At 36.5% G+C, this 14,747-nt stretch overlaps 2 protein-coding genes across 3 annotated transcripts in view; one reads left to right on the plus strand and one right to left on the minus strand.

Moving 5' to 3' along the window:
• Nucleotides 1-1,614, minus strand: part of LOC116294006 (laminin subunit alpha) — a 43,862-nt gene extending 42,248 nt beyond the window's left edge. Inside the window, 1 exon segment of the mRNA XM_031701524.2 lies at nt 1,193-1,614. Within this exon segment, the coding sequence (XP_031557384.2) occupies nt 1,193-1,546 (354 nt within the window). The 5' untranslated portion in view covers nt 1,547-1,614.
• Nucleotides 1,615-2,186: 572 nt separating this feature from the next.
• LOC116293980 (FACT complex subunit SSRP1) lies at nt 2,187-13,052 on the plus strand. Of its 2 annotated transcripts, none has more exons than XM_031701483.2 (18): nt 2,187-2,358; nt 3,369-3,554; nt 3,750-3,855; nt 4,317-4,397; nt 4,803-4,918; nt 5,405-5,499; nt 5,575-5,710; nt 6,571-6,674; nt 6,826-6,954; nt 7,576-7,806; nt 7,917-7,983; nt 8,445-8,574; nt 9,130-9,187; nt 9,774-9,918; nt 10,475-10,666; nt 11,136-11,227; nt 11,783-11,921; nt 12,503-13,052. In XM_031701483.2, the coding sequence occupies exons 1-18, from the start codon at nt 2,302-2,304 to the stop codon at nt 12,623-12,625; spliced, it is 2,187 nt and encodes a 728-aa protein (XP_031557343.1). In that variant the 5' UTR covers nt 2,187-2,301; the 3' UTR covers nt 12,626-13,052. The 2 variants fall into 2 exon arrangements, with proteins under 2 accessions (XP_031557343.1, XP_031557344.1); XM_031701484.2 differs by having other exon boundaries at nt 12,506-13,052.
• The last annotated feature ends 1,695 nt before the right edge of the window (nt 13,053-14,747 follow it).

The following is a 14,747-nucleotide window of genomic DNA, read 5'->3' on the forward strand; positions in this document are numbered from 1 at the left end:
CCTGAGCAAACAATCCTAGGACCATTAAACAATCTTAACTAACTAATAACTAATTGTTTGCGGTACTTTCTTTGGACTACGCCTCATTATATAATAACTCTAGCTAAAACCAACCTTGAATAATTATTTCAATTTACATGCAACTCTCATAAAGCTTTTAAAAAACACTTGAAATATTATCGTGTTTTCATCTTAAACGAACCAAAATTACTTGAATAATGTCAAGCAACTTTTAAAATAAGGTAGTAAAAGAAAATTTCTAACTTTTAGAAAAAACCAGCTCGTCAAAAGTAAGAGAAAAGTTCTTTCAAATTCTGATTCTTGTCGCTCAAAATACCCGCGCTTCGTCGCCCTTGCACACGTGGTTGTACAAGGTGAAGAAAGCCTGGGTATTAGTCAGTAGTCTGTCTGTCCGATTTCCCCCCTCAAATTTATGAGCTTTTCTATGCGTCCTTCAAAAAACAATAATTATAAAGAATTCATATTCGATATGCATTAAAAATAAAATGATTAGAAAGCTATAAAGAGGGAAGATTTTTTTTCTAGTCATGAAACCGGAAACCTCAGTTGGACTGTATAACATGCTTTGCATTCTTTCGCCTTTTGGTTCATTCTGTTCTAGATCGAATTCTTTTGTTTACCATCGAAATGCGCAAAACGAAGTTGAACTTAAATAAAATTTAGATAACTGCCGAAGTAGATATGCATTGTAATGATAATCCATAAGCTTTAAAACACGTAAAAAAATTAGAATGTTTTTAAAACACTTTTTATTGCTTGCACGGTTCACACCTTGGGTCATGAGGATTTCTCATCACTTCTCGTGTTACAAAATGGCTTCAAAGCAAAAATATATACCGTAACAAAACTAAATATAATAATAATAATGTGCGCTTTTGAATTAAATACTAATTTAGTAAACCTGTGGATGAACTTATTCTCTAAGTCAATTAAAAAGAGGTCTGTATTTGGAAGATTACTAAAGTTTCGTGACAAATTTTATGAAGCGCGCGCCACACGCGAAGCTGTAATGTCAATCAAAAAACCCCTATCACAGTCCTATATCATATCAATGAGTACATGACTTGTTTCTTTTTTCTTTCAAAATATGCTGATTGGTCTAAAAGATTCTCATTAAAGATAGACGCAAAATTAAGAATGGTTTTAAATAGGTTATGTATAAAACTCATACCCGTCTGAGATCAATCGTTATATTGACACTCTGATAGTTGAGTCCTCTTGAAAGCGGTGGAGACTGCCACCATTTTTCTGATCCATCAACTGCGTACTTTATAGCATGATCCTTGGAGTAGGAATCAGGAATACAGCGATCACACTCCAGTCCTTTGATTCCAAACTTGCCTGGGACACTCGCCAACTTGCAGTACAGTTCAGGCTCACTGACTCCCACTCCACATGTTGCTGTAGCCGTTATAGGTTTCCCAGCCGCTATGTTGATAGGTGGGGGGCGAAGTAGTTGGGATTCGTAGAGACTTGCGCTCAAAAGCAACAGAATAGGAATTGCTAGTAAGCCAAACCTATCCATGGTTGCAAAAAGCTCGGAGACAGAGATTTGAATAATGCTCTGAGCTACCTTGCCGCTAGACAAGCGCGAAGGTCACTGTAGGATTGATTTACTTGGAAGGTGGGGTTAGTTAGGTATCTAGCAAGTCAGACCGGAAATGATATTGGATTTCACAAAGTCTTACCACAAGGTGATTGATTGGTCGACTGATTGATTGATTGATCATGACCGATTGTTTGATTGACAGCGGAGATGATCTCTTAAATTTTGATTGTCTTCTAACAACAAAAATCAGAGGCGGTTTTGACTATGCCTTCTTTATATGACAGCTGATCAATTACTTTGCCAAGGTTGAGAGCCAAAGTGTGAAAAAATGTGCAGGATTTGGGCGAGTGGGCGCTCCCTTGTCCTCGACTCCCTTCTCCTCTCGTGAGAGTCTCTTGGGACTCGCCGGTAGCACAACAGTCAGCTCAAACACTAGTCTCCTACGCAGCCGATATTAGAGGAGTGAGTAACTCACCTTTATGAGAAGGATAGCAAAGAAAAAATATTAAGAATTTTTATTTCCGCGCAAATATTCCATCGGAACGATCTTCCCGCGAATTTTTCCTGGACCAATTAAAACCTAGAGCCAGTCTCCCTGAATTCCACACGAGGGAATAATAAACGTCCATGTTGGAATTAGTTCATATGTTGAAGATAAAATAAACCAATCTTGGCCTAAATCCTTTAGATTCAAAGACTAATAGACGAAAAGACTTGAAGAGAGAAGAGCCATGGCTTCTGAGGGGTTGGAGTACAACGAAGTTGCTCTTCTTGTTCGAGGATCTTTGGTAAGCAATGGCGATCGTGAAACTTTGTCAATTAGCCTTTCGATTTCTTACTGGTAAACTTCATTAGAAAGGGCTAGTTTTCGTAATAATAGCATTTATTAAACGTTAAACTAACAGAGATAAATAAACTTGCCAATCGTGTGTCGTATGGATAAATATGGATGAATCTCTAGTTAGTTTGCATCTAAGTTTTACCGAAATGAGCTCTAAGCTTAAGCTTATCTATTTCTTTTGTCAGTTGGGTATGGTGGTTTTTTTAAATCTTTTTGCGCTGTTCTTTCACTTCCATAATGTGCCCAACAATATCTATGTTTTATTCAGTTTGAGTCCTGGTTCTGAAGGGAACTAATTTTTGGTATCAATCTGTGACGATGAATATATGCAGGGGCCGCGGACAACCCGAAAAGGTGGGGGGGGGGGGGGGGGGCTAAGATTGGAAAATATGAGAGATTAATATTGGAAAAAGTTGGGGCTAAGACTGGAAAATATAAGAGACTAGTATGGAAAAAGGAAAAAATTAGGGGTTCTGTAGCCTCCTTCCCCCATCACCTCCGCGGCCCCTGATATGTCTGGTATTATCAGGGATGCAAGATAAAACACCCTGTATTTCATATTTGACTGATTGGCCAACATGTTTGACAGCATGACACTATATTTAGAGGCTCACCTTTTTATCTCCTTTCACACCCAAGAATTCATGCAATTTTCTGTTGTTACAAAATAGAGTTTTGGTGAATGTCAATCAAAGCGTTTCCATAACATTATCATAAAACACAGAGTTTTCAAAAGCACATGCCTATGGAATGTCATGGAAATGCCTTGATTGATGCCTACCAAAGCCTACTTTGTTGAGACTGCAAATTGTAACATCTTGATCCTGTGATTGAGTAGCACTTTAAAATTTGAAGGTTTTGCAACTAGTTATCAGCTGTTTGAATTTGGTCTCGAAACAGCCTTTATCTTTCCTCAGGTTTACTCATGTATTGATTATACATCTTTACTCTTTTTAGAATGCAGGAAGATTAAAACTTCACAAAAATGGGGTTGTTTTTAAAGCAAGTAAAACTGGAAAAGTTGACCAAATTAACAAAGATGATATTGAGGCAGCTAATTGGAGGCGTGTTGCAAGAGGACATGAGTTGAAAGTTTTGTTAAAATCTGGGGCACAGTATAGATTTAATGGATTTAAAGAAAGTGTAAGTAAATTTTATGATTTTATGGTATAACTGAGCTAAAACAATTGCCCAGTCATCATGACCTGCAATCAATTATTGATCAACCAGTACTTTTAGCCCTCAGATAGCTTTTCAAAGTTGCCCCAGTTGAAATGTCTGCACTGCAAGCTTATCCATTAATAACTTTACTTTTTGAAATTAATTTTTTTCTTGTAGGACTATCAAAATCTCTCTGCATTTCTCTCCCAATTCTACAACACCAAAATCAAAGATACTGAGCTCTCTGTTAAAGGATGGAACTGGGGAACAGCTAAATTTGAAGGTACCATCAGGGATGAATCCCAGTACTCAATAGACATCTTTACCTTAGGTATATTGTTTGCTCATTTCAGACCAAGTGTCATTCCCTAGAGTATCATTTCTAATAATTCTTTGTTTAATGGTTACACATGAGAAGACCCATAAATGGATACAACTCAAGCAAGGATGTCTTTCTTGAGATAATGACACAGTCTGAAATGGGAAAACATTACAATCAAGATAAAGAGGTCTATCTAATTGTGTTGACTTAAGGGCTTCCTAAATATTGATTGGCACTTAACCACACCACAATACAATGTTTATGACCCAAATTTGAGCAGTTAGGTTGATCCCAGTACCTACAATTTAGTAATCTTATATCAATCTCTGGTTGATTCAATACGATATCTCAGTGTCTCAAACATACACATAGTCACTGGATTTCAACAGATGTAACTAAAAGGTTTTATCATTATACTTCAGGGACAGCTTTATCATTTGATGTGGATGGAAAACCAGCATTTGAGATACCGCTGAAGGATGTTTCACAAGCAACAACTGCAGGTATAAATAGAGCTCTCTATTATTTCATTGCCATTTGCAAGCAAGGCTAGTCCAGGTGAAAATGAAGCAATCTAATTGGATCTCTGAGTGGTCAAAATCCTGAAGTTTGGTCAGAAGGTACCGGTCAGGACTACCATTTTGAAGTTCAAATTTTCTTGTTCTGGCTTTAAAGCACTTTATGGATGGACAAAGCTTGTTTACTCTAGACATCTACAGTAACATATAGCTTGGTGTAGTTTGTAACGTGTAGTATTGTGTACTTGACATACTTGCTGGCACTATAGGATGCATTGGACACACATAATGCATGCATATTCCTGTGAGCTGTACTGTAAATTCCACTTTTTCTAGGGCTCAGTCTTGCTGTTCTTTGTTAATTCTTATTTTTTGGACTGTCATGAACAGGCAACAATGAAGTTACCCTTGAGTTTCATCAACATGATGATGCTGAGATTTCTTTAATGGAAATGAGGTTTTATATCCCACAAGTAGCAGACAGCACAGATGCTGACCCAGTCAAGGTACAATATATACCAATTTAGAACATGCCCACTCAACATATGCTGTACTCTCAGGAGTAGTTATTAAGTGGGAGGAGGGTTGAGTGAGGCCTAAAGCAGCCCTCCAGGGCACCCATATTAATTTTGTGAAGGATTCTTTTTTTAAGCATGTAGAAACTATTTCAAAACTTAGATTACATAGTGAAGGATTAGTAATGATAAAAAGGTAAATTATACACTGTGAAAAGATGAAAGGAAAGGACGCTAGTTCTTCGTCAGAGTAAAAGAGAAGTGAAGAATAGAGAAGGATTCATTTCTAAAGGATGTAGAAATTGTATTGAACTTAGATTAACATGGACCTTGACCTAGGGTCCTTTCGCTGCCCTTTTAAAGCTACTAAATAAAAAAATAATATAGATAATATAGAGGCCAATTAAGTTGTCCATTGAGCTCTTGCAGCAGTGTGTGTCTACAATGATATTTTTATGCCAACCTATTTTTTTTCAGACTTTCCATGATCATGTTATATCCAAAGCTGATATCATCCAGATAACAGGAGATGCTATTGTGACTATTCCTGATGTGGCTTGCTTAACACCAAGGTTCATTACACATTATTAGTACCATGAGTGGACAACTATCAGCCGAGAATTAATCTCATTACTTTTTCTCTTTAGGGGTCGTTACACCATGAAAGTATTCCCTACCTTCTTGCAGCTTCATGGTAAAACCTATGACTATAAAATTCCATACACAACCATTCTCAGACTCTTCCTTCTCCCTCATAAAGACCAGAGATTCATGTTCTTTGTGGTAAGTAGCAAGTCTGGTGACTACATGGTCATAACACTAATGTACTAACAAATCCCTCATGACTTTAAAGTGCACTGCTGCTACATGTACTAGCTCCTTAATATACAGCCCACAAAACACCCTCTGCTCGTAAGTGTAAAGGACATTGAGACAATATGAAATGTGCTATATAAGAACCCCATTATTATTATTATGATTATTATGATTATTATGATGATTACTATTATTCTTATATATGTGCAGTACTAAAACGTATAGATGCAAAAAATCTATGACCTGTATAGGGGCGCACAGCGTAACCTATACAGTCTAAAAGGAAACTAACTACAATAAATTTAAATAGATGTCCCTATAAAATCATTGTCTTTTAAAACGGTTTGTGAAGAAAAAATATATATATATATTATTATATTATTATTATTATTATTATTATTACTATTATTATTATTACTATTATTATTATTATTATTACTATTTTTATTATGGTGACCCTCAGAGATTCAGCTTGATCTTACCTCAGAAAACAAAAAGCAATTTTGGATCTTTTACTAGTATTTAAAACACAGTATTATGAAATGGAGGGTATTGAGTGTCACATAAAATTATGTAGTGGATTGATTATAAACCTCTTGGTGAAAGTGCACTTTATTGGATCTCTCACTTGATTCTAGGGTTTTTCTCTATGTTCTCCAGTTTTCATCTCTCTGCAAAACCAGCTAAATTCCAATTTGATGTGTGAATTACCTGTGCCCTGATTTAGATCAGCCCAGAGGTTGTTTCAGGGCAACGCCATAACAATTTTGCACCCCTACCAAAAAGCAATCTAGAATACTCAGTTGAGTTTGTGTCTTTTGTTGTAGATAAGCATGGATCCACCCATCAAGCAGGGACAGACACGTTATCCTTTCCTGATAACACAGTTCGAAAAGCATGACGAGTTTGATGTCAAGTTGAACATGTCAGAGTAAGTTGTTTGTGTTTAACACGAAAAACTTATTTAACCTCGGTTATGTTGCTATCTAAATATTTTTAATAAAAAGAACTTTTTTTGTCGAAGAGCAATGAATTATTAGTCATTTTCATTTCATTATACTAATCTTTTGCTTGTTTTATAGAGAAGAAATCAAAGAAAAATATGAAGATAAGATAACACAAGAAATGAGTGGACCAGTCTATGAAATCATTAGTAGGCTTATGAAGGCGGTTGTAGGAAAGAAGATTACAGTACCTGGCTCCTTTAAAAGGTAAGACCAAATAGACCTCTTGGCATATCCTCGAGAATAAGATTCTTTGTTTGAGTCACATCCATATTCATCTGTGCCTTCTCATGTGCAGCCATTTAATGACAAATTATTACTCTAAGGAAATTATGACGTGGTCGGAAATGGGGAAAAATCATGTTTAAGTTAAAAAGGTCTGTCAAGATGTACCTGTGTGTGGATTGTGCCATTCCTTTTGTGCAGATGATTGTCATATTACTTTTAACAATGCTTTTATTTCTCAATTTTATCTGCCAAACTGTGAAGCAACATCCATGCTGATCTTAAACAAAGTCAGGGCATGGCTAAAATAAAATTGAAATTTAGCATCTTAGGTTTTGCGGAGGGAGGAAAACCAGAAAACCCAGAGAAAAAGCCCTAGAATTGAGGGAGAGGGATATTGCTATATATATTACCCAATAAACTCTACTCAAATGTGATACCAAGTCCAGGAATCAAACCTGAGATGTTCCAAGAGGTGAGAGGCTAGCATACCATTAAATAACTCTTGCTTTCAAGATTCTGTAGGTTTTGGCGAAGTTACTACTAAAAAAATCAGTGGTACTGGAATATATAATATATCTTTAAAAAACAATATGTTTTCAGCAATGCTGGTGGAAGTGGCATGACCTGTTCTTATCGAGCTGGCAGTGGTCTTCTGTATCCCTTGGAAAGAGGATTCATTTTCGTGCACAAGCCTCCAGTCCATGTTCGCTTTGACGAGATCTCTTGTGTGAACTTTGCTCGTGTATCTGGTGGTGGCAGTTCAAGCAGGTCATTTGACTTTGAAGTGGAAACCAAAAATGGTACTACAATTGTTTTCAGCAATATTGAAAGGTAAGAAGAACTAAGGTGAACAAAAAACACACACATATTCATAGGCCGTAAAGAGTATGATTTGTGTTGAATATTGTTATATTTATCATGTTATTACGCATTCAATTCAGGGAAGAATATAGCAGACTGTTTGACTTTGTGACTGTAAAGAACTTGCGTATCAAGAATACAGGAAAGGTAACTATTTTAGTGTACAAGGTTACAGTTTTTAGCTCTAATAGACAAATTATTTAAAACCAACATGTTAATATCATACAATAGACCATTTCACGGATCCCGTTACTCAACCTCAGCCTCGTCAGTGTGTAATATATTCTTTAGAAATTGCCTACAACCTGTGAAATTTTTAAGTGTTTCAATTGTTCGTTGATGTATAAATTCCTTTCATTACTGCGGACTGTATGTAGTCAAATTCTAAAGAATAATTACATGCTGACGAGGCTGAAGTTGAGTAACGGGATCCGTTAAATGGCCTATTAGTTAATAGTTGGGAGCTTCTAATAAAGCATATTGTATTGTATTGTAAAGTTAGGTAGCTGCGCCCAAACTGAAAAATAAATAAAAACAATTTGACTTGAGTGTTCATGGTAAGAGTAGGACACAATAATCCTTATATCAGTTTTTTTTAACTTCTACAGGTCAAAAATTCCAAAAAGGGTCAAAAATATGATGAGGACTTGTTCAACTCTGATGATGATGAACATGATGCTTATCTGGAACAAGTCAAAGCTGAGGCCGCTGAAAAAGATTCAGAGTCCGAAGAAGATGGTAGGGACATGCTACATGCTTTTTGTAGATTGGCAATGTTAATCGACTGCAGAAAGTTGTCACCATGTGATGATTGAGGTGACAATTGTGACAGGGCAATCATGTAATACACTGCTGTCAATCAAATAAAACATTCCCATGTACCTTCTTTCAGTTTGCATATACTGTTACATATATGTACTCTAACAATTTTATTGATTAATGGTAATTTTTTTAAAGTTTGTAAAAGTAAATAGTACTCATAGAAGGTACATGGGACTGACTTATTTGTCTTAAGGTAGTTTAAAGGCAATTTACCTGTCACAACATTTGTCTCAATTGGTGTGTACCTATGAAAAAGTGGTAAAACACACAACACTCAACTCATATTGATATTAGGTAAAGAAGGGAAAACAGATTTGTTTAAGAAAAACCATTAATCAAGCTCAGCTAACTAGTTAGGAATTAAATCTAAAGCACAGTAATTAGAATAAAACAGTCAAACACTACACTACCAACAGTTGCTTTATTCAGTTATGTTGTAATATCTCATTCACAATTTCTAATGTTATACAGATTCAGATGATGAATCATTTGCTCCTGGTGATGAGAGTGATAGAGATATTAGGGAAGAGTAAGTAGCCTTGTTCTCATGCTTTTATTCAATATTGGTCATTTCTCTTTTCTTTCTTTCTTTTTTTTTTTTTCCTTCTTGTTGTTTTTTCTTTGTTTCTTATGTATATATATATATATATATATATATATTTTTTTTTTTTTTGAGTGGTTTTTTTTTTCATTCATGCATGCTATCTGTCTTTTTTTCGCTTCTGTCCTGGCTTGTGGGTTTTGTTGTTGTTTTTTTTCTTTGTTTCTTATATATATTTATATATATATATATTTATTGTTGTTTTTTTTCTTTGTTTCTTATATATATATATATATATATATATATTTATGAGTGGTTTTTTTTTCATTCATGCATTCTATTTGTCTTTTTTTTCACTTCTGACCTTCTGGCTTGTATGTTTTGTTGTTGTTTTTTGGTCTTTCTTTTTAAATTTGTATACTGTTTTTTGTTGTGGCCTTGTCCATTAAATATGTTGATCCAGTTATCCTCTTATTTTTATTGTTTTTATTATTATTATTATTAGTTTCTCATTTCACCATTGTTGAATATTTTGAGGTTGTTACTAATACGTTACTGCTGTGTTTTTCTTCAGATTTGATAGTGAAGCATCAACATCATCTTCGGAAGCCGGATCTGACTCTGAATCAGAGAAAAAATCCAAGAGATCCAAAAGTAAACCTGAAAAGAAAAGGAAAGCTGAGAAGCAAAAATCTCCTAAGAAAAAGGCTAAAGCAGACGTGAGTATTCACATTTTTTGCCCCTTCTTTTTCATTTCTAGATCTGCTGACAGCATTTTAAACAAAAACGTACAAGTGAAATTACGATCCTTTATCGTATCCTATTCTCTCCTCACCTCCCTTCGCTTATCTTATCTCTCTCATCTCATCTTTATCTCATCTTATCTCCTCCCTTCTCTTCATATTCGCTTATCTTATCTCTCTCATCTCATCTCATCTTATCTCATCTTATCTCCTCCCTTCTCTTCATAATTCGCTTATCTTATCTCTCTCATCTCATCTCATCTTTATCTCATCTTATCTCCTCCCTTCTCATATCCGCTTATCTTATCTCTCTCATCTCATCTCATCTATATCTCATCTTATCTCCTCCCTTCTCTTCATATTCACTTATCTTATCTCTCTTATCTCATCTCATCTTTATCTCATCTTATCTCCTCCCTTCTCTTCATATTCGCTTATTTTATCTATCTTATCTCTCTTATCTCATCTCATGTTTATCTCATCTTATCTCCTCCCTTCTCTCCATATTCATTCAATCCGTATTTTGTCCCAGGTTTCTAAGGCCTCCTCTTCTAAGAAGGGCAAGAAGAAAAAAGACCCCAATGCACCCAAGAGAGCCATGAGTGCATACATGTTATGGCTTAACGATACTCGACAGCAAATCAAAGACGAAAACCCTGGAATCTCAGTTACTGAAGTATCAAAGGTTGCTGGAGAAAAGTGGAAAGTCCTCACCGACAAAAGTGTGAGTATACCTTGAACAATGGCTGAGAGAGTCAAAAACAGGGTTCAATCACTAAGAGTTATTCAGTTTCCATACTCTCTAATTTAGGAGCATTGCGTAATTATTATGCTTTAAAAACGTGGCTTGGTTTCAATATTTCCATCATAAACTCAACACAAACGAAGTTTAGGGTGCCTGTTGGAATCTTAGCAGACTTGAGGCGACATGTCGCAGCATTGGCATTACTACTTGACAAGCTCTCATTCCACCACACTTTGGTGCCATTTAAAAAAATTTAAAGATTTCTCATTAGCATCCATTGCTAACGGTACCAAAATGGCCGCCATTTTTTTTTCTTCTTTTTTTTCTTTTGTCCGTTGACTCTCTTGGGATTGCTTGCAACCCAACAATGGACACTGTTACTACAGTAGCACGTTTTCCACCGAGGTTGACACTGCTCTTTGGCTCATGATATGATTTTGTTTCTCAGAAATGGGAAAAACTAGCTGCAGTAGAAAAGGAGAAGTACCAAGAAAAGATGAAGAACTACAAGAAAGAATTGTTGGAGGGTGGAGGCGCTAGGTCAGTTACACTCGCACTACAGTTTTCTTCTCTTTAAACATCACACCGATGTTGATTTCAACCATTTGTTACCGTCAATTCAAATCCATTTTGAAAGTGCTAAACAACGCTAAAGCTTGAGATTTACTAATATTTCTAGAACCAGAGCGATTTTCATATGAGTGGGAACAATACGAGAAATCCATTGCCTTATGTTGTACCAATATGTTGGAATAATTCCTCGAAGGCAGTGGCAAGCCAAGTTACCGAGTACGGCATATCGTATTGTGTACGAGCAGTAAGACAGTACTGTATGTTTCCCACTCGTACGATAATAATTCTTACGGGAAGCCATTATAATGTTACGGCTTGTCGTACTATGTAAGTGCAGTAAGACAGTGCTGTACGTTTCCCACTCATAAGAGAACCGCTCTATTACCAGAGCCGCTTTCTGTTGTTTGCCTCTATCACCATAGTTATTAACTATGCTGTCACCGCCCTCCGCACCAATCATATCTGCACGCATGCGCCATTCGCAGGTCCAAGCCGTCTCAACTTTGCTCTTTATTCTTTTAGTTCGAGTAAAAAGAAGGACACGCCAACGAAAGCCAAGAAAGGTTCACCAAGAAAAAGCATCGAGGGACAAAAATTTAAGAGCGCTGAATTCGTAGAGTCCAGTGGCGATTCATCAGATTCGGACGACGATCGAAAAAAGGTGTGGAACATTATCCTCGATTGGCTTCCCGTTTTGATCATATATCTTAATGTTTGAAAATTATTAGTGATTCTTTGATTGATGAAAACCAAAAATCCAGAGGTCTGAACGTTTCGAACCGTAACCGTAACTACGCGTTGTGATTGGGTGAATTACTGAAAAGCAATTGCATGGAAATAGGAAGCCATTTCAATGTTACGGTATGTCGTATCATGTACGTGCTGTAATTTAGTATCGTATGCTTCCCACTCATGCGATAACCATTCTTATGGGAAGCCATTTTAGTGTTACGGCATGTCGTATCATGTACGTGCTGTGATTTAGTATCGCATGTTTTCTACTCATACGATAGCCATTCTTATGGGAAGCCATTTCAATGTTACGGCATGTCGTACCGTGTACGTGCTGTAATTTAGCATCGTATGTTTCCCACTCATACGATAACCATTCTTATGGGAAGCCATTTCAATGTTATGGTATGTCGCAACGTGTATGTGCTGTAAGTTATACGATAACCATATTCCACCTACAAGGTATTTTGTGTAGCTCTCTGATTAAAAATCTATTTCGTCTATTTTTAGCAGAAAAAATCGAAAGCTAAACCAAAAAAGAAAACAAAGAAAGACGAATCGGAAGAAGAGTCAATGGATGAAGAGAAATCTGAAGAAGAGGAAATGAGTGACGTGGGATCAGACTCGGACTAAAACAAGCATTTAAAAACTGTATAAAGAGAACTTTTTTTTCGGTGAGCACTGACGGCTCACTGTCATTTTTTCGTTGACTAGGTTCATCAAAAGCAGCATTTTACCCCGGGGGTATTCCCATATACAATAGGGCAAGGATCAGTACAGGGATGCTCGTCAGAAATTTTTAAAATGTCCCCCTAAAGGTACCCGAATCCTGTCCAGGTGGGCGTGGCAACTAATGATTTTTACCCAAAAAAGCCGGTACCAACTCTAAAACAATTTACTCATTTGTCTGATTGCTATTAGCAGAAGTCATTTGATGCCGAACCAAAACTATATATCCGTACGAGGTACGACGAGCATCCTCGCTTTTTCCCAAGCCCCCGGCCTTACAATGTTGATGAGCTTTGTCTCCATAAGGTAATAAATCGGCAAGTGAACACCATAGATGTTGCACCTTGACTAGTCCTCTTTTTTGTGGTATTTAATTCTCTTGATTGCCGATTACGTCATAATGCGACTGCCGAGAATACCAAAAACATGACGTTATTTTTTTAGGATTTTGGTCTTAGTCTTATTGCATTTATTTTACTGATTATAATCAATATGCAGCGGTCTGCAATCATCGTTAGGCCTTTAACAAACGGCCCAACTTTTGTTGGCAAAATTTTGCCACGTCGTTTCATCGGAAAAACTAGCTTGGAAAAACGAGCCCAATATTCCTCTAACATCAAAAATCACATGCCAAAATTGTTGGCAGACCATGAAAAAAGGTTCCATAATTTAACCCAACGAATTTTGGGCCATTTTTCAGCCCCCTTAGAAAGCACCAAATACCATTTTTGACACGGGCTTACTAGCGGATAATCAACCAATGTACTGCCTTACAGGTCCGCTAATTTTCATTCAAAGGATGTAAAGGTGTTAAAAAAGGAAATCTGAACTTTTCAATTCATCAGTTATAGTTCTGTCGTTCTTGAAATCATGCAAGAAGAGTTTGTTGGGTCTCTCCTCTGATTTGAGCTCCGACCTAAGAACGTCTGTGTGGGAGGCTACACCTCCCTCTGCAAAAACTAACACGCTAAATTCCAATTCAATCTTTGGGTTCGCCGTGCCGTGACTTTGATCAGCCCCGAGAGGTTGTTTCAGGGTTAGATCTGTGGGGAAGCCGTGTCCTGACTTCATCAGCCCTGAAGTTGTTTTCGGGGTTTGAAACTTTCTTTTCTCGTGAAATTTAAAGTTTAAATGGATCATTGCATTTAATTTGCGTACCCCCCGGTGATGGATATTAATTAGCTCCATAACATTATTTTCAAAGTTACAAACTTTGTCATAATATCGACCCCCTGTTAGTGCACCACCGGCTGCTATTTGCATTCTTTATTGAAACCCATTGTCAGAATACTCAGTCGCTTCATCAATCTAAGCACCAGTCATAGCTTAGATGGACCTCGTGTTATCAGAAAAGCCAAGCAATCAATAGTTAATGTGTTTCATGAAAAACAAATGGCTGGGATGATAATAAAATCCTACCATGTGTACTGCTAAAATATAAGAGATTTTGGACCAGGAAATCTTATTTCATTTAATGCCACATTAAATATCTCGAAATCAGACAATGATTGGATGAAAGTCGACAGTACAAATAATCTCACGGTCAGCACCGGATTTTTTGCCGGGTAGCTCGAGAAGATGGCGGAACAAGAAAACCACCTGTATTGAAAAGTTGCCGATTTAATTTAAGCTATCCTTCATGTTAAGAAAATAACAAGTTGTTTTATTAGATAACAACTATACTTAATTCATATTAATGCGTCTCCAGAATTGGGGGAGTGCCAATACTATTGTTTAACTAATTGCACAAATGCTTAAAAAAAGCGATAATTTGAAGTTAAACTTTTCTTTTTTTCTTTTGTAACGAATCAGTTATACAATATTATCATAATGAAGAGTTTACTATACTTCTTGATGGCTTCTATTCTATTTTCAAGTGTTCATTGTTGCAAGGGACAAAAGAAGAGTAAAATTCGTCCACGGTTGACTATTTTGAGATTCTGAAAACAGTTTTTAAAGGAAGATAGAAAGGGAAGTTTAAGCAGGGAAATGTTAGGGAGAAATTTAACGATGGATTTTTACAGGT

This window comes from Actinia tenebrosa, unplaced genomic scaffold (assembly GCF_029948245.1).
Source record: "Actinia tenebrosa isolate PJP-AT-01 unplaced genomic scaffold, QUT_ActTen_1.0 PGA_scaffold1__47_contigs__length_23844297, whole genome shotgun sequence".
Classification (NCBI taxonomy): domain Eukaryota; kingdom Metazoa; phylum Cnidaria; class Anthozoa; order Actiniaria; family Actiniidae; genus Actinia; species Actinia tenebrosa.